The sequence below is a fragment of the Aspergillus pseudodeflectus genome (assembly GCF_044049435.1).
Source record: "Aspergillus pseudodeflectus strain CBS 756.74 chromosome Unknown BJX68scaffold_24, whole genome shotgun sequence".
In the NCBI taxonomy this organism is placed as follows: Eukaryota; Fungi; Ascomycota; class Eurotiomycetes; order Eurotiales; family Aspergillaceae; genus Aspergillus; species Aspergillus pseudodeflectus.
In genome coordinates, this window is record NW_027263800.1 from 212,579 (window position 1) to 239,319 (window position 26,741).

At 50.2% G+C, this 26,741-nt stretch overlaps 7 protein-coding genes across 7 annotated transcripts; 3 read left to right on the forward strand and 4 right to left on the reverse strand.

The window, feature by feature from the left end:
* Nucleotides 1-5,391: 5,391 nt before the first annotated feature.
* BJX68DRAFT_267353 (fungal specific transcription factor domain-containing protein) lies at nucleotides 5,392-6,752 on the forward strand (the record flags this gene model as incomplete). Its single annotated transcript, XM_071045806.1, has 3 exons — nucleotides 5,392-5,540; nucleotides 5,595-5,887; nucleotides 5,938-6,752. 3 exons carry the CDS (start codon nucleotides 5,392-5,394, stop codon nucleotides 6,750-6,752), a joined length of 1,257 nt encoding a protein of 418 aa, XP_070898545.1.
* A 3,000-nt stretch (nucleotides 6,753-9,752) lies between these two features.
* On the reverse strand, nucleotides 9,753-10,721 carry BJX68DRAFT_255620 (RTA1 domain-containing protein; the record flags this gene model as incomplete). The annotated part of the gene is made up of 3 exons (XM_071043075.1): nucleotides 9,753-10,183; nucleotides 10,257-10,505; nucleotides 10,559-10,721. The coding sequence occupies 3 exons, from the start codon at nucleotides 10,719-10,721 to the stop codon at nucleotides 9,753-9,755; spliced, it is 843 nt and encodes a 280-aa protein (XP_070898546.1).
* A 3,188-nt stretch (nucleotides 10,722-13,909) lies between these two features.
* On the reverse strand, nucleotides 13,910-15,220 carry BJX68DRAFT_267356 (NADH:flavin oxidoreductase/NADH oxidase family protein; the record flags this gene model as incomplete). The annotated part of the gene is made up of 1 exon (XM_071045807.1): nucleotides 13,910-15,220. One exon carries the CDS (start codon nucleotides 15,218-15,220, stop codon nucleotides 13,910-13,912), a length of 1,311 nt encoding a protein of 436 aa, XP_070898547.1.
* An 889-nt stretch (nucleotides 15,221-16,109) lies between these two features.
* Nucleotides 16,110-17,116, forward strand: BJX68DRAFT_276178 (aromatic alcohol reductase). Its single transcript, XM_071048033.1, has one exon. The coding sequence runs from the start codon at nucleotides 16,145-16,147 to the stop codon at nucleotides 17,066-17,068; it is 924 nt and encodes a 307-aa protein (XP_070898548.1). The 5' UTR covers nucleotides 16,110-16,144; the 3' UTR covers nucleotides 17,069-17,116.
* A 1,300-nt stretch (nucleotides 17,117-18,416) lies between these two features.
* On the reverse strand, nucleotides 18,417-20,040 carry BJX68DRAFT_255623 (cytochrome P450; the record flags this gene model as incomplete). The annotated part of the gene is made up of 4 exons (XM_071043076.1): nucleotides 18,417-19,042; nucleotides 19,108-19,473; nucleotides 19,547-19,852; nucleotides 19,920-20,040. 4 exons carry the CDS (start codon nucleotides 20,038-20,040, stop codon nucleotides 18,417-18,419), a joined length of 1,419 nt encoding a protein of 472 aa, XP_070898549.1.
* A 1,430-nt stretch (nucleotides 20,041-21,470) lies between these two features.
* Nucleotides 21,471-23,000, forward strand: BJX68DRAFT_255624 (SNG1 family protein; the record flags this gene model as incomplete). The annotated part of the gene is made up of 1 exon (XM_071043077.1): nucleotides 21,471-23,000. One exon carries the CDS (start codon nucleotides 21,471-21,473, stop codon nucleotides 22,998-23,000), a length of 1,530 nt encoding a protein of 509 aa, XP_070898550.1.
* A 364-nt stretch (nucleotides 23,001-23,364) lies between these two features.
* On the reverse strand, nucleotides 23,365-24,960 carry BJX68DRAFT_267360 (uncharacterized protein; the record flags this gene model as incomplete). The annotated part of the gene is made up of 4 exons (XM_071045808.1): nucleotides 23,365-23,486; nucleotides 23,556-23,951; nucleotides 24,014-24,071; nucleotides 24,121-24,960. 4 exons carry the CDS (start codon nucleotides 24,958-24,960, stop codon nucleotides 23,365-23,367), a joined length of 1,416 nt encoding a protein of 471 aa, XP_070898551.1.
* Nucleotides 24,961-26,741: the final 1,781 nt, after the last annotated feature.

Sequence of the window (26,741 nt, forward strand, 5' to 3'; positions counted from 1 at the left end):
CAGTCGCTTGAGCAAATAGGTTGTTAGTTGCGACATGGTGGCAGAGTGTATGTTCTTCGCATCTCTAACGTAATTCTGCAAAGTGCCCAGAAGACTTTCACCGAGACAACCAAATGTTTCCTTATTCCGAAGGGTTAGTATAGCCGCCGACTCCAATAAATAGATCATACTTGGATGATATTGAGTTATGCCGGTTCCTTGAGTATCTTTACGCCCCTGTCGTTCCGCCACGGCTGCGGATTCATTCTCCTCGCGCAGCTGAATCAACACCATGTCGACAAATACTTCCAGATAATGAAGAGGTAGAAACCTGAGTAAATGAGAGCATTGTTAGCAAAGAGATTTTCACATCCGAAGACAATGACCAGACTTACTGAATACTTGAGAGAAGGCTGTCAACTGAGCATGCGCGTAGACAGTCCACAGTAGAGCGAGTGCTGCCAACTTCCTACTTTGATGGCTCTAGCAAGTCATCAGCTACATATCAAATGGTTACCTGCATTCAAACCTCGTAGATTCTTGGTCAATCTTCGTAGGACATGAGATCCACTTCCTTTATGCTTGGGTTATACAGTGACGTGTTAAGCATGATAATAGCGTAGGTGAGGACAAACATACAATCCATGTCCATGATGTCCAGAAGGGCTGGTTCGTGATCCTTTATATACTTGTTGCTGAAGGACGCCAGGATTCGCTCTATGAGAGGGGCCTCGCCAGGCAGCCGGACTATACTGAGGAAATCTCGAAGCGCATCAACCACAAACTTGCCAGAAAAGTCATGCAAATTAATAAACGCGGTCAGGATATCTCTGCTGGTCCGATTTGAGATGAATTCCCCTAAAATCTTCTTTGAAAGACGAAAGGTTGCCTTTAGAAATTTCGCCACCTGGACAGCGTCATCTGGATTTTCAAGGATGTTGTGAGATGATAGAAAGACGATGTTGTCAATGGTATTCTCATTGAAGATTTGGCGCCCTTCATAATCAGTACCTCGGCCTTGCGCTGCTTCCTCAGATCCTTACCAGAGGGAAAACCCTCAGTTGGAGCTTGGTCACCAAGGCGATCGTACATAGACTGAATGTAGTCCAGCAGGGTATCTAGACATACTGCTGATGTATTGTGGACGGAAAGGACACCCCAGCACGGAGTCTTGGTTATATCCTCGCACAGGCCACTTGGTCAACATCACTGTCGTAGTTGATGAAGACTTCCACCATGAAGCTTGGGATGCCTACCAGCACGCAGAGCCCTTCGATCATCACTTCTCTGGTCTCAAGTGAAGAACGATAGAGTTCAATGTTTCCTCGATCGTTACCTGTAATAACACTAGAGTGTCAGCTGAGATTCTGCAAAATCCGTGGTATCTCTGCGGGATGTTTCTAACCCATTTGTTCGTAAATATCACCGGGGATGTCTGCGCTAGCGCGGATACACACAACGAGGTATGTGAGGTGATGCTCTTGCTGAACTTTCAAGGCTGGGCAGCATGTGATGAATAGTGTAGTAACCAGTACGACATTTCCGCTCTTCGATCGGATGAGCTGGAATACGTGATGGCAAAGTTCATTTTGCACTAGGTATGCGATACGAGCATGCCTGATAATATGGCTCCCCGCGATTTCCGATGCCGTGTTAATCAGCCTTAGCACTATCATTGTTTGATCTGTCCGTGGCTGGTGGTAGGGGTCAGAGGTTGAGGGGTACTCGGAATATTTCTTTGATGGCGTTTAGGGAATACGGTTTTGCTTCGCCACGGGGGCCGCCATCGTGATTTAATGGTTTTGCAAAGGCATTGGCGTCATGCATCGGTTTAGGAGGAGGGCTAAGGCGAGACTGTTTTTGATCCGCGCAGGTGGCAGCCTCGGAGGCTATAGCGAGAGATTGAGGCAACGTGGTTAAGTATGTCAGAGACAAGGAATCCTGTCTGGCGGGCAGTGAAAACACATCTAGAACCGGCAATCGCAAAAATATTGTCTGGCAAACGTTGATCAGAGTGTTCTTAGCAGACGTGCGAAGTACTCCCAAAACATGGACTTGACCACAAATCCTCAGCCCTGCCTTTATTATGCCATGTATATTCGTGACCCCGCGAAGTTGCCGTACTGGCTTCCCCGTTGTAATATCTTCCATCAACCTCAAAATCTTCAGCAACGCAATTCCACTGGAACTAAAACCGCTTGCTTCAAACTGACATTGGGTGATTGCGGAAGATGCTAGCTGCATAGCCAGGGAGATTCTCATGCAGTGCTCGCCAACAATTTTGTAGAAGAAGATCTTCGTCAAAGCGAGCAGGGCTAGCGTTGTGATAGCGACGGGGGTTGAGGAGCGGAGGACCTGGACGAAGGGATACAGTAACATAGGGGAATCAAAAGATTGAATATCTGAAGTTCGGTCTGTAGCTGACCAAACAAGGTAATCAAAGAAGCACTTTTCGGCTGAATGTTCGGGCACTTCATCCCGTGTGTCCTCCACCACTTGCCTGCATCATGTTTATCGTTGTCCTCTTCGCAGAAGGGTGGGGGCCTCGAGGCGAAGGGCTTACCCCGGTAGGAGGCAGATTCATTGAGATGTTGAGCTCGTATCGTGGCAACTTTCTTCGAGGGATTCCGGTTCAAAGAGAGAGAATGAGGGCAGTGCTTTCGAAGGCAGACGTAATAGTGATGCATTCTGTTATGACCAAGGCGATAGGGTCGACCGCGATTCCTAAGGAAGAGGAGGATGCCATGAGGAGCAAAGCTACCAAGGCTAGGGAAAAATGAAGTCGCCAGGAGAGATTCTGTCATTCACTAATTGAGGATTTGGGGTGATGGATGGGTATTTGGATTCTCTCAAGGCCACCTGGACACAGTAACAGGGCTAGAAGGCGGACAGCCTCACTAGATACAGAGAGCAGTGCTCGCCAAAAGAGGGTTAGTTCTATCAAGGCAGCGATGGTGGACATGGTACATGTGTCACGTAGTCTTGCACAAATCATCCTATAGTACCATTTCCGAGGAGCGAGCTTCCAATGAGAATCAGCCAAGTACTTGCTACGAGCACTTTAGGCTATCTGCCAGGTAGCCAATCCGCTTCCTTCCTCTGGTGTGTGCCAACGCGACGTTGAATGATCTACTACTAAAGGCCATGAACAGTGTAACTCGACATTTGCCTGGGGAGTGACTTCTCTTCCTGTGGTTTTCAATAAAGTGTCATTATGGTGCTGGTGAGACTGTGTGGCAGCGCCTATACAGTGCTTGCTTTTTCTAAAATGAGGTCTTTCAAGGAAGAGATATGGCGGCGATTTTTTCAAGTTACATTACGTGTTCTACTACGATTGTAATTTGGCCTCTTGAAGGGTGCTCCCGGCACTCGAAATTATGCAAGAGATAGTGCTGCCAGGCGGTGGCGGATAAGCACTGCCGCCCCTGCTTGTCGCCAAATGGAGTAATGATGATCCTCATGATACGAAGGCTCTAAAGAGACATTGCTGTTGGTGTTTCTTGCATGCTCTCTTCACTTCTTCTCCTCAGCCACCTCGCTTAGGCATGTGCTGCGATCCGTGTCACGGGCCGATGATGATTTAGAAGGTTTATGGAGTAGGCATTAAAACTCAAATCTCAAATATTATCTTGCCTGGCCAGGATTTAGGACCGTGGCAATCGTTGGGCTCTCCTGCTAGCCGGACACCAGGCAAGTCCAGAACAACTCTAGGCGATGAAGCTCATGGGTGAAATAGAGACTATTCCCAGTTGGGGAATTACTTCTTTGGCCTCTGATTGGATGGTCCAGAGCCAATACTCCAAGACTCCACTTCACCATAAACAGGGTCCATTAGTGACGTCCTCAGCTCGACTCCACCTCGTTTCGGGAGGCATTGGCGAGTCATGCAGTTTGCTTAACTCGGAGACCTGAACTAGTGAGCCGCCAATCATCATACCTATTTCGCTGAAAGAGACCCACTGGTTATATCCTCAAAAGTTGGCGAGTCGATTCAGCCGAGTCTAAATAGATTAGATCCACACACGCCGGCAGACGTGATTTCATCTATATCTGGAATGATGAAATCATCCGCTAGCGAGGCTGTGCTGTCACAGGGTGAGGGCAGGCTATTCAACATGCAAGGTCTCAGTTTCTGAGAGACCACCCACAGGGAACCCCATACTTAGTAACCCTGTGGTATATTCATATCCACTCTACTCTGAGGCATAGTCAACTGAATCTATAAGCACCAAAGCAAACTACATACTATTCTTCCCAATGAATGATCCAGTTCAAAGCCAGCGAAGGTGGGTAGCAAACCAACTACTTGATTATTTCACCCCACAACAAAGTTACCTTAGATAGCTGACTTCTAATATTGACAGACCCTACGGCGTAGCATGCACGGCTTGTCGCCGCGCCAAGATCAGATGTGTGACTACTGGTTCTGTTCCAAACCACTGTGATCGTTGTGCGAGGTTGCAGAAAGACTGCATCTTTGAGTCACATCGACGAGGACTGTGGCGCCGGGAGAGGAATGCATCCAGGTAAACTCTGTCATGCCTTGTTTGAAACTACACGAGCGCCTCGTTCTTACAATCAGGCCTCAGACCAGATAATCTGGTTCAGCCCGTGCCGCCCCTCGCAGTAGCACCCAGTGGTAGAGAGAGAGGCGGCGGTCTTCATCAGGTAGGCCTACGGAGTTTGACACCACTGGCAACCGAAAACTGGTCTAACCCCTTACAGGCTTCGGCTTCCACTACACCCTCGGACGGCCACGGGGCATCAGGCTCCCTATGTCTACTTGATGAAGAGCATACCACGTTGCCCTCGCAAGGGGACTATACATCTTTCAATCCATCTTTCTCTCCCCAGTCGTTTATGATGCACACGCAAGGTACTCGAGGGCTATGTTTGCATACTGCTCTGGACCCTAACCGGATCATACTTGGCGACGGCGATGGCGAGAGCTGTGATGCTTCCCCGGTTGTCCAAGAGAACACGCAGGGTACGGAAACGGGCGATCCTATTGACCTGAATTTGATCAGTCGCCCTTCTGCACAATTCTTATATGAAGGGTATGCTTCCCCCTCATAGTGTGGGCATATTCCGACTTGCACTGATGCCATCTACGTGACCAGATTCTACAAGCACTTTAATTGCTTGGTTGGGTTGCTGGATCCAGATCTCTATACATTCTCATACACTCGACAAAGATCAAGCTTATTATTCACCTCGATACTGACTATTTCATCCCGGATCTTCCGGCCAGAATCATACCCTATCCTGCGAGAACACTCTGAAAGCCTACTTGGAAAGGTTTTGCTGGCCTGCGACTCCGCTATTGAGAACATATGGTCGATTATCTGCATGTATTACTGGAAGGATGTTGGAGATACGAGAGGCTATACCCTGGTGGGGTTCGCGCTTCGCATGGCGGTTTCTGCGGAATGGAACATGACGAGGCGGCGCTGTGCCTGTGATGGGAGTGAGGCATCCAAATCACATGAAGCCGAACTTGAGGTGCGGCAGAAGAGGGATAGGGATCGGGTCTGGCTTGCTCTGGGGAACATAGACCGGACGTGAGTGAGAATATCATGGTCCCTGTTTAGAGGCTTACGGTCGTGTGAATCTAGGTCAAGCTACTTTACTGATCGACCGCTATTTCTTGCACCGATTGATGGGGAGTCGGCGTCTAGGTCCTGGCTGACTCTAGACAAATGGACGTACCCTCTAGGTGATGGCAAAGCCGTGGGAGGGTCTGAGCTGACCAGGATTGCTCAGCCTGCATATGATATTATGATGAAGAGCCGTAAGCAAGGGTCGGGGTCCGAACCTGCAGACAACGTTGCCTTCAAATCAGCAATCAAGGAGTTGAACAAGGGTCTGACAGAGTGGGGAGAGTACTGGCCAACCGTCTTTACCAAGTGTAAGTCCACGATCAATCACTGTGCCGCACCTGGTCTGATCTTCCGCAAGTCCCAGGCTCTGAGCCCTGGCAAGTCCCCTTGATATATTTCTTCCAAAACTACATGCGTCTATCTTTCAACTCGGTGCTTTTGCACCGGATTCTGGCTGCCAATGATAATAATGCTTTGCACGAGGACGCAGTAGAGACCATCCGTGTCTGCTATTCAAGTGCCCTGAGTGTGCTTCGACAGAGCATCTCACTAGGCAAATTAGATGTACTTTATTATTTGTGGGACACTGCACATCTAATGACAGCCTACGCTGCAATGTTGCTGCTCAAGCTCATGAAGCAAGCTGGGCGGGTGCCCGGTGTCTCTCTTGAGGAAGGATTGAAAGTCCTCAACGAGGCAAGTGCCATACACGCCACTGCGGCCGACTCGCTTGGCAGTTGTTACCAAAGGCTCCATCCTGCGAGATCCCTGCCATCGTGCCCCCTTCATGCACAGGCCCGCCTTCTCTCTGCCATTGTTTTCCGAATTCAATCAGAGTTCAGGCTACAGGGTCCGTACATTAGCGTGAAAAACGATGACTACATGTCGAGGGCCTCAAGCACCCAGTCTCAGCCTCGACCCGCCGATTCCGAACCGTCCCCGGTGCATTACAGGGACAGTGTATTCCCCTTGAATGAGATGGCTTTGGCTGGGCAGTTGGGATTATATTCCAGCCTCAGCCTCAACAACACCGACCCTCAGACGCAGCCATCAGTCGCACAGATCACTGAAGACATGTTTTTCTCCCTTGAGAGCGGGTTCATGGACTCGAGGTTTACGGATAATGGGCTACTGGCTTGGGATGAACCGGGTATTTTCATAGACTTCCGGTAGACTAAATTAACGCTGTTATCATCCTTCTATACTAAGACCATGGGCACTTGAAACTTTCTGGCTGGCGAAGAACCTCCAGAGAGGATGTCCATGCCCAAAGTTCAGGAAACTCTAAAGAGCTCCTTTCCACAAACCATCCTATAAGTTAGTTAAGTGTGTGCTGGAAGCCTGCGGCAATTATCCACTGCCTTGGTAGCTAACCTCCCCTACTCGCTTTTCGCGCCACGTATTGGCCACCTATACCGTAGCGGTAATGATCCTCCGCAGCGTTGTGCACATACCCGGCCGTTTCCAGTGGCACTTTTAGAAGTGGACTATGCCCACGGTTCATGTGCTTCGTGGTAACACGACTATTGACCTCCCTAAGCACACCTACATACGATCCCTGCTGTTGTTTCGAGATCACCCGATCGTCGTCACAGACGAGATACCAAGCTGGAACGTCGTTGTAGCCAGGGGGACAGCCCCTCGGCCCGTTGATTGAGCACAGCCGAAATTGGAATAAGCTGCGAAACCCCGTATCCTGCATTGGCAGGGTCAAAATCATGTCAGGAGGCTTGCCTCCTCTCACTAGACAGTGGAGCCAGCTATCCATCTGCGTCTGGAACGCTAGACTTGCAGATCAAGCTGAACACCTGTTGGTCGTCATGCCCGTAACCTGGACGATACCCCATCACGCGTCTTTATCCCTCGTCAAGCTGAGATGGGTTAGCGTCGGTACACCCCTTTATCGAGCCACAGCTGGCAGGTCCATCCAGGGAGTGGTTCACAACCACCACGTCTTGGCCTGCGGATGTCTCAGCTGGGAGGAGCTGCTGCACCTGTCCCACACAGGGATGCCAATTGGTCATGGCCTTGCCGTGGCCTCCGACAACAACAACGCAGAGTTGTGGCGCGACGCAACAGTATCCTTCTGTGCTGAGGGGGCTCATTTCTTTGTCCCACGCTGATGATAAGTGGAAGGCCCCGTGCAAGAGGCGTATAGTTATTCTGGAGCCGACCATCATAAGATTATTTTATTCTTTTTGCTTGCTGTGACGAGAAAGAGGTTGAGATGAATGTTGAGAAGCGTGAGGTATGACAATCCCAGCGAATGCCAGATATAACAAGCGGACGTTTGGCTGGTACCCCCCGCATAATTGCAATCCGGTTTATGCTTCTCATCGTTGCAAAGTCGTTGTAACTCCGGCTTACCTCCCACTGGCTGGCTGTACCCGAAACCCCTATCTTCTTCTTTTTTGGTCACCAGAATAAACTTCTGTACTAAAACCCTCAGTTCCTCTGTCCCTAGGCTATCGTCAATCGTACTAGGTCGCTGTGGACTTTTTAGTTGGAGTACCTTGGGTGGGACATATTACCCTGGCGTAGTCCCAGGGGAATCTTATCGACCTTTCGGACAAGACTTCTCTCCAGGTCCTGCGGATCCTCGATCCATGACTGGTCCATATGCAAAGTCAAGGCAGAGTCAAGGCTCACAGGCCGTCAACCGTCCAGGTTCTATCACACGTCAAATACCGACCTTGCCTTGGGTCCATTTGATCAGAGGACAATATTGATTGAGATGGTAAGTTAACAACTTCACCAGTCGAGTAAAAAGGTGCCATGACACCAGTCTACTGACCGATGCTGTAATATAGCTCAGATTTTCGGCTGACATAACTTCTGTTTATTCTGTAGCCAGGTCGGCGTCGGTTTATGACATGCCATTTCGAACCACATGTTGGGGTGGGGGCCTGGATCTGGGCTGGCTGACTTTGTAAGCGGGACTGGTGACAAGATACTTGTTTTTGTGAGCCCTGTACGACCACCTGGTGCAGATCGTCACGCTGGGTACTCTAGGCGTATCTCGCTACTTTTCAGGCAACCTAATAGCATGGTCATGCAGTCCGCTACACTCGGGGTCTCACCCAGGCCCCTGATATGAGTTTTGATTTATAGTACCATGGCAGATGCAGTGCACAGACCCTCATGCTCCTCGGACCTTTGCTCGCATCTTCCTTTGTCCGCCCAGCCTAGAGCCCACCCACGATCTGGCCGAATCTGAGGGCTCCTATACTCAACTAACATCATACACTTCGCAGACTACAGTGCAAATGCAGAATAATGGCCGCATCAAATGGCATCAGTCTGCCTCTTGGCGAATACACACCCGGCTGGGGATGCGTCTGAGGCCCAGACAAAACAACAGCAGAAGTCCTTCTAGCAAAGCCCACGACACTCCCTATCCATCCAAGAATGAATTCAGCTACACCGTCGGAAAATATGCGAACACATAGCCGTGGCGGGGATACCAGCAGCAAGCCCCACCGCAACGAACCTGGTTCGTTCTCCTGTAGAACGAAGCAGGGCCGAATATCTGTTGCCAGAGAACTGGGCAGGCAATTTCGCAACATGCGCGCTATCTTTGGACAGTGTGAGCCAGGGTGTCAACAGCTTGCTAGTCTCTGCGATGCTAGAAAGATGAATACCATCGGATCTCGTTGATAGGAAAGAACTGCAGGGGTTAAGAATCCTTACCCATACCCAACAATTGGAGACTCAAGAGCCAACTGATGCCACGGTCTCCCTGCGCCATTGGTCCTCAAGACACCATTTGGTTGCCATCAGTCATACCGTCCCCCACGTTGAGATTCGAACAATGCAAGCTAAAATAAAGCCTGTTCATGGCTTAGACCCGTGTCTCTTCTTACTTTGTGGAAAGATCGTACTTCTTTCAAGACAGCTGGTGGGAATCAGCATGCTGGCAAATTTGCTGCTGGGAGTTGTTTGATCACACCCGCAAACTCCACTGAATCAGACTATAAACGACTGCGGCAGGTTATCATCGAGTTCTGAGATTTTGGAACAATGTATTCTCAAGATATTGGTAGCTAATACTGCAGGTATTTTAGCCAAGGTGCAGCAAATGCTCTCCCGAGGCAGTTCAACAGAACGGGAACTTGAAGTTAACTTGAAACGCCTTATTTGGGTCGAGATCTCAATACATACATGGAGGAAGCATCACAGTAGAACTTCAGTGATGCTTAGGCCTCCTTTGGTTGTCATGACTCGCCCGCGACCCAGAAGACAGTACACCTCACTTGGGTGAACAACCAGGAATATCACAAGAACAAGCCACATCAGAACAGCATCAAACACATATATATACACCTCCGTCTGCAGCAAAGAACCGTAGTACCCCTGCAGATACTCGACGGTGCGGAAAACGGACCGAACAAGGATCAATGCACTCGATGCATACAAGGCCCAGAGGTGTTTCTTCCAAGGCATGGAACTCGTCACACCCAACCTGGCGAGGTTTTCACCAAGCCGGCGTTGAAATACAACCGCGCAGAGGACGAAAAATCCAAAGAAGATAACCTGGACAAAGAGGCCGCCGACAATAATATCCTCTCCTGTTCGCAATTCGCCTTTTGCAATAATACCCGCTCCTGCCCAGTCCAAACGATCAGCACATGGCACTGTATTGCGTAGTTGAGCGGGTAAATTTGGGAAATAATATACCAGACGATTGCATTATGAAGCTGAGCACATCCCCAGCGACAAAGATCTTGGTCATCCAGCTGACGTGGAGCAGCGAGAACTCCTCACCGCGTACAAGCACAATAACCCGACCGAGGTACATGTAGATGCTTGCGGCATACAAGGCAGGAGCAACGAGCAATAGCACGCTCTGCATAATATAAGGACCAAGTGCCCAGTGTGGAGACTCTGACGATGAGATCGCGCGACCAATATATCCTATGACCTCGACTGTGCTGGTGAGAAAGAAGAACATCGCACGAGAAATTTGCAAGGAAACAAACAGTAGCCACCGAGGATTAGGGGAACAAAGAACCATGTTCGCGTTTGATAAAGGTGATACGTATGCAGAGCAGTCAAAATGCCAAACAAGATGATAAAAATGACAGCCGCCGCCATTGACGGGTCATAGTAGTAGGGCTGCCAGTCCTCGAAGCCGTCCGTCATGATTGCGATAGAGAGAAAAGTTGCAGAAAGCAAAGGCGAGGAATGAGGAGAAGGCTAAGGGTATATGAACTGCAAGGTTTGTTCTCGTTCTTGGTGTTTTAATTCCAGGACAACATCTGAAGAACAAGCCACGCTAGGCGCCCCAAGGAGTCTACTCGCCAACTTTCCAAAGTGGAATAGCACTAGGGACATGAAGCGAAATGCAAAACAACCACCCATCATAGTTACCAAGGCGAGGTGTGGGCACACAATTGGCGCGAAAAGTGCACCAAGCACGGGAAAAGGCCGCCTGCAACGGTAAGGTTCGCGAAAGTACCACTTTTTTCTCTGTCATTTCTAGATTACCTTTTGCTGTTTCCATCTCCTCGTCCTTATACTGTGTTTTCTACAGATTTTCTTATCTTTTTCCTCGTATGATTAGCTAGCAGATGCATATGATCTTACTGGTTGCCGACACAGTTCAGTATAGATCGGCTATTGGCAAATCGACAAGGATGAGTACAGCCCTTTAATATACGAAAGATATCTTCTGCATGATCAGTGCTCAAAGCGACTCTATAGAAGCAGCCTGTTTTTTGCACTTAATAATACCCCGGCTTCCGTTCCTGATACGGGAAGTACTTCTCCACCAATGCCCGTGCCGCTCCGAGCTAATCATGCTGGACGCCTTAAAAGTGCTTAGCGATGTTCGCCACCAGCAGACGAACTGCGAGTGATTGGCTGTCTGAACCAGCCAGTAATGATCTTCTGGCCAACAATATCGCTTCGAACGCTGCGCAGCAGAGGCCCAAAAAGGCACGTATGGCAAGGATTAGTTGACAGCTTGACTCCTACCCAATCATAATTGGCATGAATGCCTTTGGCCGTCTCGATATGATTCCTCTTATTTGATGAATGGGGGAGAGAGCATGATTCAATGTCACCCTCAGCTCCCCTTTTTTAAGCATGAAAATATAATAGTCCGCGGTGCAGGAAGAGATCGCAGGTTACAGTCAAGCTTACCCTACCTATCAATCTCAGGTAGGAAATTCGGAAACAGCTGTCATAAGAGCTATCAGCATGAGGACGCAAAATTTGTCAGCGCTTCTCCAGTCAGATTCTGCAGAATGGCGTAGATGTTTGCTGCCTCAGGGCTCTCCATTAACAATCAAGCTAAGATTTGCAAACTATTTACAAAAATTGCCCCCATTAGACGTCGATGGAGTTATGGAAGACGTTGGAACAGCAAGGCGATGGCAGGGCAATTTGGTGATGACAAATACTTGGCGTCCAATTACTCAATGACTGAGCTTCTAGTCGTCTCTAGGGCTGTTTCATGGTAACTGTTATTTATTTTCGCCGAGTATCTTGACATAGTGAGTGCGGCCCTAAAGTCATCATTTACATTGACTGAAAACCGCAACTACTTACTACCAATCCACTAATTGGGAATTATGGATGAAAGCCAAAAACACGCATTTGTGAACTATGACCCCTCGAATCCCCGGCCAAACCGGACCCAGCGCCGCGAAGTATCTGCCTACATCGGAAAACACTATCGAAACCGTTCAGCCCCTGCGAAACGAGCACAGCAAGCCGCCGACGCCAACGTCAACCAGGAGAGGGCACGGCCACGCCTGCAGCCACTGGCACCTTTGCCAGAGGGTCAAACGCAGATTGTCATTCGAGGATCGCCGTCTCATGTCTTGAGCTATGAGGCCAACCATGACCCAGAGACCGTGGAAGGGGAGGAAATCGCTTGGCCGCAAATACCTCAGTACTCGAGACCCGGCATTGAAAGGGAGAATGGAATTCTGCTACTGCGGCCCGTCATAGAATGTTTTGTGCCCGCCTATCCACCCGAGCATCGTGAGAAAGTCTTTGATGTTTTAGATTTGCGTGAGTCGCACCCTACTGCCCTTGTCATGCGAGAGTTCACCAAGCTACATCTGATATTAAGTTTCTCTCACATGACAGACATCCACTACCTGGCGGCCCGTTTGACGCACTGGGGCCCCGGGGCTAATCCATTTGTTCGCTGCTGGGTACAAATGATCTGCGCAGACGTTGCACTCTTTGACGCCGTTGCGGCGTTTACACATGGGGTGCGGATCACGACGCTGGAAGACAAGGTCACACCAACCACCACCATGTTATGGCACAAGGCACGGGCGTTGAAGGCGCTGCAGGCCAAAATCGCAACAGGCGCAGGGACAGGGACGGGGCCACTAACAGAGGACCAACTCGCAACCTGGACATCAAATGAGACGATTCTATCGACTTTTTACTTGATGGAAGGCGCCGCCAGGTTTGGTTACGAGACTGAGTTCAAGGCGCATTGCCAGGGGCTGCTGAGGATGATGCAGATGAGGGGGAGAGTCGCGAGCGGATGCTTGAAGGATCTTTTTGTGCTGCAGGCTGCTGGGCTAGTCGAGGGTACGGAAATGGCATCTGCGATCCGACATGAAAGTCATGAAGCACGCCATGAAACGTCAACCAGTGATGCGGAGTTTCCTGGAACGGCTGTTACGACTCACCCAGAGCTTCGATACCCAGACCTGCAGCCCGGCACCCAGCTCAGTGGATGGCTGAAATCGACGATCAATACCCTGCCGGAGGGTTTTCGCGAGTTGGCGATGCTAGGAAATCTCAGCATTGAGTTTATCCTGCTTCTCAAGGAGCAGCTTAAAGAGTCTGAAGACGACACACAGGCAGCTGAGCGGCAAACCAAGGGAATTAGACGAGCGCGCCTATTGCTTACTCGGTCACAAAATGTAGTCGAACGATTGGCCTGCCTTGGCATGGTTGCGTTTCTCACGCGGCGCACGGCACAGATGCAGATGTTCCCCGAGGTGGCTTATATATACAAGCTCGGGCTGATGGGAAGCCAGATGCCTGCTTTTAGTGCAGGGGGCAAGTCGTGCTACCGTGAATTGAGGGTCTGGGCGACCCTTGTTGGTACCGAGGTGGCAATTACCGCTGGTGCTACTCTGAAGCAGCGGGCCCGTCAGCTAATGAGGGACGTGCTTCTCCAAGAGAGATGGATCGATGGCTGGGAAGATGTGGAGAGGATAGCGAAGCGACACTTGTGGGATGAAAGCACTCTGACTGCATGGAAGAGCCATTGGATGAGCTACAGGAAATTAGAGTAGTGTTCACAGCTCATTAAAAGATATGTAGACTGATTTTAAAGTGGAAACAGTCTCTTTTTACAGGTCCAGATCGACATAGCCAAACAGCTTCATCGTCTCTGCGTCATCTGCCATCCGTTGGGCCCAGGATGTCATCGCCTTCACAAAGACTTGCACATTCTGCTCCAGGCTCATATCAATCGGCTCCTGTCCTTTACCTACCTGTCGCATCTGACTTCCCGCAATGATATTGGTCAAGGCAAAGTCATTCTGGTTGACCTTTCGGTCGATGGCACCAGTAATTGTACCATTCAGCATGTCCTTGGCCAAACTGAACTCCTGTGCGACCACCCGCCCAAGGCCAACCCCATCAACTGTCTTCAGCGCTTCCAACATCCCCCGTAGTGTTCTGAACCCTCCAGTAATATAGGTCTTTGTCTTGCTCAGCGCAGGCACAATCATGTCCGCGAACTCGAGGAAAAACGCCTCCCGCTTTCTGGTCGACTCGCGCTCGTGCTTGAAAGCCATGGCCTGATATGTGCCGCCGCTCAGTTCGACAAAGTCAAAGGTCGCTTCTTCGAGCATTTGGCAGAGCTCTCGTGCTTCCTCCACCGTTAGCCCGCCAGATTGGAACTCCACACTGTTGATTTTGATTCCGAGAATGAAGTCCGAAGGTGTATTTGCGCGGATGCATTGCGCAATCTCCATGATTAGGCGGGCACGGTTTCGAAGACTACCACCATACGCATCGGTGCGAAGATTGGTGGTGCGTGAGAGAAATTGGGAAAGCAGATACCCGTGTGCCCCTTGCAGTTCAATCCCATCGAATCCCGCCCGCTGCAGATACTGCGCCGCAAAGGTGAAACTGCGCACAATCTCGTTTATTTCCTCCTGTGAGGCGGGATGGGGTTTCGCGAACTCGAGGCCGAGAACTTTGCCCTGGAGCTGAACATCACTCGCAGAGACAGGATCGGGCTGTATTCTGCGGTCAACCTGTCGTCCTGGGTGCGTGACCTGGCCCGTAATGAGGCTACCGTGAGCCTTTGCAAGGGAAGCGAGCTTGGCAAAAGCGTCAAAACGTGGTCCCTCAAAGGGATCGTCTGTGGGGATGATGAGATTGCCCGCGGCTTCCAGCTGGTCGTATGCCAGCATGATATTGCCCGTCAGGATGTGGCCGAGTTCGCCTTCGCCCCATCGCTGGTACAAGTTGTGTATCGCCGTCGAGGGAATTCCGCGAGCCTCTTTATTCTGGGGATCCCAGGAACTCAGCTTTTCGGTCATTGCAGCTTTCAAAAACCGATTGGGGGCAGTTCGCTGGCTGAACTCAAAGCGAAGCGGTTGCGCCAGAGGCGAAACATCTTCGACTGGGGAGGGGAAGCGGGACGCCATTGTTTGTGGTTGAAATCGGGATGAACTCGGAATGATGGGAAGAGAAGTGGGCTTAAGCAGGTATGATCTTGGTGTATGCCTATACGTCTACAATGAGGAGGATTGAAGACTTTATAAAATTCCATACTCAAGTACACTCTGTTGCAAGGTAATATTACTGCCTTTACTCCTCCGGTGGGGTGTCTTCTGAAGTGATAGTCTAGATCCTTGGCTCAGTCGTTACTAAGCTACCAAATACGCAGACAAGATATGAGAAATTGTAGAAATTCTCGCAGTCCGACGGCACATTCCCCTCCATGCTGAAGAAGTCTTGGTCAACCAGTCGGGCCCAAGCCCGCCGCGGGCCGATAGCTCCACTTCCTAATCAGGAGCTTACTTCTGGCCAATAAAATGCTGTCCATGACACTTGCGTCCCAAAGTCTGGGGGTTAATTCTTGAGGTCCCCACATCTCATGGTCAAGAGTCGAGTCTACGGCCTGAAAAACTATTGACCAATTTCTGTCAGCAACCGTGTTGCGCAGTCAGATTCTAAATGATCCAAGTGATCCGTAGACTCAGTTTAAGGAGCACAAGCGGCCAAGCTGACCAACTAATGTGCTCTTTTCAGTGTAGCACTCCCTGGCACTGTCATTCCATCGCCACATTTGGCCTTGCAGCATCCAAGGGTGAGCGCTTCTCCCGATTTTTAATCCAAAAGGCTTCATTACCTAATTTATAAGATCCGCTGCTGGCAGAATGTAGACTACTGCTCACGACGCAGGACATTATTGGCGCGATTTGTCATTGCTCTGAAGCGCAATGATCGTAAGACAAACTGCATCAGTCAATATATATAAACGCAGCATTTCCCATGGACAAAAGCACCGACACATCAGATCCTCAGTTCTAGCACCAGCTCCTAGAAAATCCATCTCTCTGCCTGTCATGTCCTCACTACGTGTTGCTCTCGTTGGCGCGACCGGGAACCTTGGTCCGGCCATCTTGCAGGCCCTTGTTGCAGCCTCGCTCGAAACTACAGTCCTTACACGAGTCGGAAGCGCCCACAAGGTCTCCATCCCACCTGGTTCCGAAAAACTATTGAAAGTTCAAGAGGTCGATTACAACTCGCACGAGTCCCTGGTTTCCGCCCTCGAGCCCGTGGACGTGGTTGTATCAACCCTCGGCTTCGCGGATCTGTTCAACATACAGAAGAAGCTCATTGATGCCTCTCTGGAGGCAAACGTCACCCGCTTCATTCCGTCCGAGTTCGGAAACGATTCAGCAAACCCACTCGTCCGAAAGCTGCCACTCTACGTGGACAAGATCAAGACGCAGGAGTACTTGGAGGAAAAGGCTGCCCAGAATGCCGGATTCAGCTATACATTCGCGTACAACAATTCCTTCCTCGACTGGCAGCTTCAAATTGGTTTCATGGTCAACCTCAAAGACCACAGCGCTACCCTTTACGATGGTGGCGACGTCCGCTTCTCCGCGACTCGGCTCGCAACGATCGGGCAGGCTGTAGTTGGAATCATCCAGAATCTGCAAGCCACTCAAAATAAGCACATCTACTTCCACGATATCGCCGTCACCCAGAACCAGCTGATTAATATCTCAAAGCGCATCGACGGCAAGGAATGGTCAACGACCGTGGTTTCGACCGCGGACGTTGAGCAGAAATCTTACGAGATGCTCAAGAGCAGCGATCCTGCGGAGGTGGCCAACTCGGCGCTTGGATTCATTGCCCGGGCATGCTGGGGCGCAGGGTATGGAGGTGATTTTAGCGACAAGGTTAGCAATGAGCTTCTGGGGATTCCAGGAATGAGCACAGAGGACCTTGAGAAGCTGGTTCGGGAAATTATGGCTTGAGCTCAGAACAACCTGCCATGGTAGATGATTACCAATTGAAACAGGCGCTGTAGGGAGTTTCGCCTTGTCCATGGATTTCCCCTGTCACAAAGAGAAATGAGAGTTTTTTTTCGCCACAGTAACCCTGCAGAGTAGTTTGAGTATTAGTTTTTTTTGTCCGGGTAGAAGCAGAGCGCGAAATTCCCCAAGTTGGGTTGCCCATATTCTGTCTAAAGCGCAATATATTTTGCCATTGTTGAACATCATTCTAGTTTGTAGCCTAGCCTATTTGCCTATCTGGATTATCCCCAACTGCTGATCAGCAACGACGCCCCGAATGTATGGGCCGTTTAATGCCGAACAAGGCAGTTCTCCATGGGCTGCGGATAAGATCCCAAAACCAAAGCGTCTGCGCGATTCTGGAGTCGGAGTCATCCGGATGTCTCTACTTCAAAGTCCACAGAGTCAGAATACGGGCAATGGAGGCGTAGGGGTACGGTGGCGGCCTCGTACTTAATCAAAGAGCGGCAATGGCAGTAAAGGTTCATAGTCTGCTTATTTGTCCGAAGAGTCCGATTTCCGCACTAGCTGAGTATCTGTTGTCAGACGGGGCCATGCCAAATGCCTAGTTGACAGGAACCTTGACCCCAGGGAGGGTGGTCTACTGGTCTGGCACCAACTCCACTTTCCCAGAGAGGAATTTACTTCTCTCGGCCCCGGGGCACCGGGCGGGACAGACGCAGCATGGCAGAAGGCCACTGAGCAATTGAGGTGTCAAACGCAACGTGTATGTTGAGTAATGGCTTTAGTGGCGTAGTCCGGCTTGGGTCGTGCTTTCTCTGCCGTCTCCTCGTCGCTTCGGTACATCAATAAGAGCGTGGTCAAGATCCATATAGAGCAGCGCATGTGTAATCAATAGTAAGGCATCCACCATACCCGCCTGGACGGTTCGGTCGCCATGTCACTTGATTACTCGACTTTTTGGTACAATGCTGCTTCTCTCAAAATTGGAACAAGAATTCAGCCCCAGGGCCCGGTGTGGAATGCGCCAAGCCTTCAGTCAGCAATAAAGTTCAACTAAGATGCATCAATTATCGGTCCTTATTGACAAGTGTTTGGAGAGGTATGATGAGTAAGGGTTAGCGTTCTTTGGTGTTGGCAAAATACTCAACCTAATGGTGCTTTTCTGGCCTCCACGGGCTTTGGGTGAAAGTCAACCTGGACAAAGAAGGAGGTCCGGGGAAAAGACGCTGGGAGAGAGAATCGTGTCCATCTTCTGACAAACCAACTGGACTCAGCCCACCAAGTCTGTTCCCAGGCAGCAAACTGTCCTTTCCATGTCCATTCGTCTTCCCTATCAACCCCAGCTTCATCTCACAGCGCGATACTCGATGTAGGGCCCGTCTTTTGCGCTTGTGAACCCCCAGAATGTTTGAAACTGCCCCTTGGATGCCCCTTCCCCTTCACCCACCCGAGCTAATCTCGTATCCCGTGCCGGACGAAAGTCATACTGAGAGATAACGGCAGCCATACCAAGCATAAGCTCCGTGATGGCTAATCCCTTACCGACACAGTTCCGAGGCCCAACTGAAAACGATGCAAAGGCAGCCCTTGCCAAGCCGAGCTGATCTGCACCTGTAGACTCTGAGATCCATCGCTCCGGTCGAAATTCAAGCGGCGCGGTATAATATTTCTCGCTGCGATTGAGTGACCAGAACCCGGTGCCAGACCCAGCTGGGATATTGTGTCCTGAGATAGTAAGACCACCGGAGAGAACCTGGCGCCAGAGAGGGCCAGTGACGGGAGGACAAAGCCGGAGAGCCTCTTGGATGCATGCTCGAAGATACGAGCATGACGAGAGCTTGGGGCCTTGGGATATTTCATCGGCTCTCTGGAAAACCCCGCGGACTTCCTTGGTTACGCGGTCGTAGGCAGCGGGGTTCCGACAAAGGTAGAAGAACAACGCAGCCATGGCAGTTGAGGAAGTATCGGAGCCTGTATTGACGGTAGTCAGCTGTTAGTCCCTACTCCTGACTTCCCTCAGGCGTTCATATACATACCAGCAATAATCAATAAATTGCTCTCAATCCATAACTGTTGATTAGAGAAGCTCTCTCCTGTTTCAGGATCCGTTGCTGCAAGAAGGTTACTGAGGACGTCGTCCTTCCTTTCCCCCTTTCTCGCCTTTCTCTCCTCCATGATTTGTTTGGATTTGGCATAGAACCGAAGGGCTTTCCCTCTTGCACTGGGAAACAGTATATGATTCATCCCCATGCTTTCAAGCCCGGGGAAATTGAGAAGAAATCCAAACCGATGCATCTGGGCAGTAATACCGTCGATGATAAAGTGGTTCTGCGAGTCTTGCAGCAGGTCGTACGAGCTGCCAAATACAAGCTCTGACATCATATCAAAGGTGAAGTAGTCGCCTGCACACAACCGTGAGCCGAGTCCCATCTCATATCAACCCAAGGGAGTAGACTTGTACAGGGGAAAGCTTACACCAATGAGCCATGTTCTTGGGCACACTCCAACCCTCCTCAGCCTCCAGGGCAGGTTGTTTTCCCGTTGCTATAACATGTCTGTCCTGCTTCTCCCCGACGATCCTGGCAAAGGATGCCGCAATCTTTGTCATCTTAGAGTCCATTGACCGGATATTCGCATCGGAGAGACCCTGGGTGAGGAGCCGTCGGAAGCCCTTGTGTTTCGTGTTATCGAGGGTCGCGATACTAGAATGGACCCCGGGAAGAAGCGAGACTTTCTCGTAACCCTTCGACTTGAGCACGTTGGCGCCATGTCCGTAGATACCTGTCCAAGAATATGTGTTATTTACCACCACCATGAAGAAGTTGCGTTGGGCAGGAGCAATGAGTACCCTTTAGAGCGGGCTCTGTGTTGAAGACGAGCCTGTTCGGGCCGTATCGTACAACATCCCCTATTATCAGCGCCAGTATTAGCCTTGGGCAGTCGGAGCAGGAGTTGGGAGCCCTCACCATATTGCTCGTGACACCTCCAAATATCTATGTGGAGGTCACCCATGTATGTGTGGTAAACAGCATACCAATCAGTTAGCCTGGCGAAAAGAGGACCAGGATATGTGGCGAGGGGGTGGAAATAGAGGCGATATAGACAAATGCCAAACTGCATCGATCAAGGGCCATGTCAGTGACTGCATACTCGCGCTATCTATTATCAACGCCTGAACGAACCGTTGTGAGCAAGCTCAATATCGAAATGACCAAGGGCAGAGAAAGCATGGCTGACAGTATCAGCGTTCAGAACCTGGGTTTGCTGCGGAAGACAATTGTTGGAGGGCTTCAGACCAGGCAACGTCCGTCAATCGCCAGGGAACTGACAAATATATACAAAGTACACGCAGTCGCCTCTTTGAGTACGGTAGTGGAGTTATTAGTGATCATACCTTCTACCATCCGCGCTTAGATATGATAGGAGACTGACATTTTCTCGCTACAACATGTGAATTGATTGAGATTTACCTAGTGCGGTCGTCATGTATGTTCGCTTTGTCGCACAGGTAAGCTAATTAGGAAACTGCTCCGGGATCGTCACCAGCAATTGATACCCGCTAAGACGAGGGCCTCGGGCGGAAACTGACCCCGACACTGGGAGTTCGGGTGGGTGCAGTAGCAGGTCTGGAAGTCCCTTGTCTCCGGCGACCCTGCAGGAAATCCGCTCAATCCTTCATACTCGGCAAATGGAGCCGGAAGGAGACCTTTCATGCCGTAGCAGAACTTGGGTATGAAACAGTTGAGGAATAATACGTTGTTAGCAAAAGAAAGAGACTCATATTGGGCAGAATCCGCCATTGGGGATCATTGCCCCTGCCTTGGCCATTCGTCCGTGTTTTATACTTCCAAATTGCGCGATGCCAGCATCCAGTATCCAGTATCCAGTATCCAAGAGCAATAGACTGGACCTCGGTGGCTACCACGGGTTGGGCATGAACATGATGCTGCGTTATGGGATCTTTTTGGACGAGAAATTACACGCTGGGGTGGTTTGCTTGACAGGAGCCTTTTTTAAAGAAACGTTTATTTCAAAACTAAAGCAATCAGAAGCTTAACTGAAACATCAAATAGAACCTAGCCAGTCTTAATATAGATTAATGTGCTGCAACCAAAGAAATCTCTCTTGGAATCTGTGTTGTATAATTTAACAGCTCACTCCAGGGCTTCCAGTTTACCCAGTAATGTTCGGGGCGACCCGTTACTAATGCTTAATGTGCTGCAGGCCAAGAGATCTATCTCTCTTGGAGTCTGTGTTGTATGATTTGACAGCTCACTCAGAGCTGCTAGTGTGCCAAGTAATATACAGGAAGACTATTTACTAATAATTAGCAAACGTTATACGAACCCTAATATATTAAAGGGCATGAACCTGCCTTTTATTGAATAGAGCAGACCCCATGGCTCTCTATCCCAAGCACAATGAGCGGCGCCTCAGCCTCTCCGAGCCCGGCCTCCTCAGGTCGCGATTTGCATTTTTTCGCACGGCAGCGCTCTTTGGGCTTCTCCTGACTTTGCTCTTCCTATCACTGTTTTCATACATCTTTGGGTCGCTATACCAACAAGCGGGACACACACACAACCTCAACGTTGCGTTTGTGGACTACGATGACGGTGGGCGGATCGGATCTGCTCTTCGCCAGGCGTACAGTGACCTGAGCGACGATGCCTTTCCAACATTGATCGAATACTCACCTTCGCAATATCCCACTCCTGCCATGCTACGCGCGGCAATATGCAACACCGACTATTGGGGAGCTCTCTATATCTCGACGAACGCCTCTGACCGTTTGACTGCCGCCCTAACCGACAGCGAGTTTGCCTCATCATACAACCGCACCGACGTGCTGACCTTCATATGGAACGAGGCCAGGTATTCCTCGATCGCCGACTCACTAGCTCAGCAAATGGGAATTCTGTCGGAGAATGCTCGTATTTCATATATGAAGTTTGATGACGCCGGCTCTCACCTATTCCAAACCGTGAACAGGAGCAGTACCGACTCGGTCGCGGTCTACGTGGATCCCTGGCACCTTGCTTCCATTAATATTCAGCCGACTACCCAGGGATCGCGTCTCATCTACAACACGCTGGTGGTCATCTTGATCCTGATTCAGCAGTTCTTCTTCCTTGCTACCATCAATGGTCTATACGCCCAATTCGGGCTTTTCGGCACCATCAAAGCAAGACGGATTATTGTCTTCCGTTTCCTGATTTCCGCACTCTACGCCATGGCCGGTGCTATCTGTACATCTGGAGCCATCTGGGCCTTCCGCGCCGGATGGAAAGTCAATGGAAATCAATGGGCTCTAACCTGGCTGACACTCTGGCTCTTTGGACATCTCAACTTCCTTACCCTGGATGTCTTCGCGGTTTGGCTGCCACCGGCGTTTCTGCCAATGGGTCTTACCACTTACCTGGTGCTCAACGTGACCTCAATCCTCCTCCCACTCGAACTATCCCCGGCATTCTACAAGTGGGGATACGCCTTACCAGCTCACGCATGCTACTACATTCTTGTTGACATCTGGTCTGGCGGCTGCAATCCCCATCTCGGCTATGCTTTGCCAGTTCTGTTCGCCTATGAGCTCTGCAGCGGCATCCTGAGCGGGCTTGGTGTTTACAGACGAGCACACTATGCGGTTGTGGCGGTCGAGCGGGAAGAAAGAACCTGGCAGGAAAGAATAGACAGGGCAATTGAAGAGTTTACCAGAACACTACCGCCCCTGGGGGAAGCAAGATTGGAACAAGGCACGGGCATCGATGTAGCTGAGCCCAAGGGGATGGTCAACGAAGAAGGCAGTCGTGAAGCGTTGGCGGACCGCGAAGCTCTGGCGGGGGAAATCCGCCGGGCGACGTCGCGGATGACGAGGGAGCAGGAAACGTTACGCCGGAAGGAGTCCATAGGCCCATCATTTAGCCTGGTATAGATAGATGCTTGAATACCCAACCAAATCCTACTGTCATTCTTTCAGCACCTAGCGCCGAGGGCGAAGACACCAGGAATCAATCAGCACCTCTTTCTGCGTTCTCCAGACTGTGACAAGTCTCTGCTTGGCCCTTGCCTGGCGTACCTATTTTTCTAATACTCCTAAAGCGAATTCTCGGATGTTCTACGCCAATGAAAATATCTTTTCCATTAGGTGAATTAAAGGTCTAAGAGGGAGCAGAAAAGAAGATATAAGGGTAACTAGTAGCTGAAATTATACTGTAAAAAAAAATTATAAATACAGTGCACCTGTGCTGCTACTTACACCAGTTTCAACGTCCCGCTACAACTTCACTCATAAGACCCTAGAAGCGCTCCAGGAGTGGATCCTTCTCCAAGTACGCGCGGATCAGCTCAATGCCCTTGGGAGGAGCCGAAAAGTCACAGTAGAAGCCCTCGCTGGTCTTACACATGATGCTTGTGCGGACTATAAACATCACATCAGATCCGTGATTCATCAACAAAGGTAGTCGAGGGACCCGCTTAAGACACTTACATCTCCGCGGCGCGCCGCGCTTATTGCCCTGTCCTACAACAAGCATATCGACATCGAGCAAGGCGCACTCCTCCTGCCCGTGCTCTTTAACAGCAATAGCGCCGCGAAAGTCCAGCCCTTTCCATGCACCGCACCAGTTCGATATGGAGTAGAACCGCTCAAAGGGTTCGCAGATGTGAATTGGTTGTCCGCGGCGTACCATTTCTCGAGTCACGGACATGCCGATGTCGATGTCCTCTTCCCTCATGGCCTGGATGATAGCTTGTCGGTTCCGGTACGCGATCTCGCGGACGGGGGTGCATGCGTCGATTCGGAAGTGCGCGGTTGCGTAGTGCAGGCTGTTGTGGATGAAACCGTCGCATTCGCCGATGGGAAGATCGGGGTGTCGGCCTCGCACTGGATCGAGTATGTCCAAGTCAGAGCCAATAATGAAGATGGGGTCGAGGGGAGAGCGTTACAGTTGATGGATTGGGAGAGTGCTATTTTTCTAGGTTTCCTATCATAGATGCGCGAAAACTGGTCCGTTAGCACACGAGATAAAAGACTCTGGTCAGGGGTGCCAAACCTTGGTGATAATAGCGGTGAGTATGTCCCCCTCACTAATGGTAGTATCAGGTCCATACGTGTCCCTCAACACATGTTGATGCCGTTCCTGCAGCGACCGGATAAGTCGCCGCGGGAAAAAGACAATGTGGCCGGACTCCTCCTTGTATTTGACAATGTCTGGGATAAGTCCCAGAATGACCAAAAAATGCTCCATTCTTCGTCGGACCCTCATTCTCCCCTTCCTGAAGATCACGTTCCTGGGGAATTCATTATATGGTTTGGACTTGGGGAGCACATCATTGCTATGCCCAACCATTGGCGGTGGAATTTTCCCCTCGACCAAACCAAGCCAGGCCTTCATGACGTTCCCAAGTCCATATTGATCGGCCACCGTGTGCGGCAAGCTCGTAGCGATAACAGTCGCATCGGTAGCAAATGTAAGATGGACGTAGAGTAAAGGAGCATCGGGCGGCTCGTCTTTCCGGCTTGTAGGCCAGGTGGATGGTATAAAGGCGTCTTCAATGACATCAACGGGGGGTAGAAAGGTGACTCCTTTGCAATCGGGCACATCCAGCGAGGAGGCAATGTCCCAGAAGGACTTTTCATCTTCCTTCGAGCTCCAGCTAAAGAGGACGTATTGCTCCTCAAAGGTTTCCGGGAGGTGGTACTCCAGTCGCTTGTCTTTGGGCCGGGCTCTTAGTCGAGCTCCTAGCTTCCTCCAGTGAGTCCGGATTAGCTCGTTGAGAGCATTCTTGAGGATATTTTCGTCGAGGCGTTTGTCTAGGATAAAGCAGGTTCGTGTTCGAATGGTGTTGATGGGTTTCAGTTGATCAGGCAATGCCACTGGGATGATCTCCATTTTGCCGCACCTGATCATCTGCACGGTATAAACGAGTAACAGGGAAATAGCAATCTGGAAAATGCCACTTAGTAGCTGTTACCCATGTTTAAAAGAGGCAGTGTGCGAGGGGAGATGACGCGGACGCATGACACAGCTCCTGTCAACTACTAGGGACCGCGGGCTTCTTTTAGGCCATCTTCAGTCATCTTAGACATTGTGGTGCAAAGTATACTAGACGCATGGGCATTTGAGCACTAGTGGATTCTCTAGAATAGCATCTCACGTACTTAATGTAGGCCACGGCATTAAAAGTAATTTTGTGGCTGTGACAAATTCTTTTAGCTCTTTGAGGAACTCAAACCGGCCGTATTATTATACTTGGTGGTTGGACAGGCTCAGACCCCGATGATCAAGCCAAATACAACCCAAGAAAATGTATGTAGTGATATATTATGCTCTACACCATTGGGACTTTTTCATGAGTAGAGGGGAGTATAGTTAGTCTGGCACCAGGTACTAGGCACCTGCAGTGAGCTCCTCTACATGGAGAGGGCGTGGCATTGGAGGTTGAGGGTACGCTTGGGGTTTCCATCGGAAGAGCCAAATACAAGGAGAGCAGTTCTTGAACGACTATGCTGGATTTGGAAAGAACGGTTTAAACTAGCCTCCAGGTTAGAAAGACGTAACCCTGAACCTCCACCCCCGGACCCGCCGCGCCTCCTGAAGTATTTTCCTGAATAAGAAGAAAGCCCGGTTGCCCGAACCCAGTCCCAGCAAATAAAAGTGGCGAATCTATCAACGATAGGCGCCACATCATTTCATATCAGCCTTAGTCGGCATTACTAATGTCGAGAAGTTGATTGCTGCATAGACTAAGTACCTAAAGAAAGAAAACCCCGTGCCAAGAGGAATCAAAGGCCAGCTTGCAGTATTGAAATCGGTCGTAATCCTAGGTTGTATCATCGGTGATAAGAGGGGAATAGTGTAGATTCTCGCATGGGCAGACAGAAAGAAGAAGGGGAAACACAGAACAAAGGTAATCTATACTAGAGTAATGACAGCTAAAATCTGCCAACCAAACGGGGAAGCAGTTGTCGGATAGCCGAGGCTGTCAGAATTACCGATCTTTCACCTGACAAAGCTCAGTGTTGTAGCGCACCAGAATCCCTCCCTATGCCAGAGCAAAGCTGCATTCTAATGCTTCACTAGTAGTCGGTGAAACGACTATGAGTACTTGGGTTCCTGTGGCCTGGCCTGCGCCCACTGTATTCTGGAAAGCCTATGTCCAAGGAAACCCCTGATGAAGGTCATCAGAGGAGCTCTGTGGTGGTCAAAGATTCGTAACTCGTAAACGGCGGCCTCACTTGCGGTCACGGAGCATACCTCAGAGGCTTAGCTGAGTAGGATCTCCACACGGCAACAAACTGGTGATTACGCCGAGATCCTCTTATGATTTGACGGGCAAGTCTGGACACAGAAAAGTAAGCAGCCTTCTGTCCTCGCTCGTACCGTACATCTTTTCTACATGATAGCTTCAATTTCTACTATCATTCCACATCTTGTTTCGTTTGCCAATCGCTCTAGATATGGGTTCGACCTGGCATCAAGCGACATTTCTGGAGAGATTGGGCTCTCACTCCTACAGCGTTGTTCTACACGCTGACTGGTGTAATGGTCCAGGTATGGCTGTACAATACCCCCAGTGCTTGCTCGCCAGTTCGTCATTATCTAACACAAATCAGTGCCTCATGGGGGCTATATCGTGTCCTGCCTCATGAGAGCCGTGACTGCCCACTTCG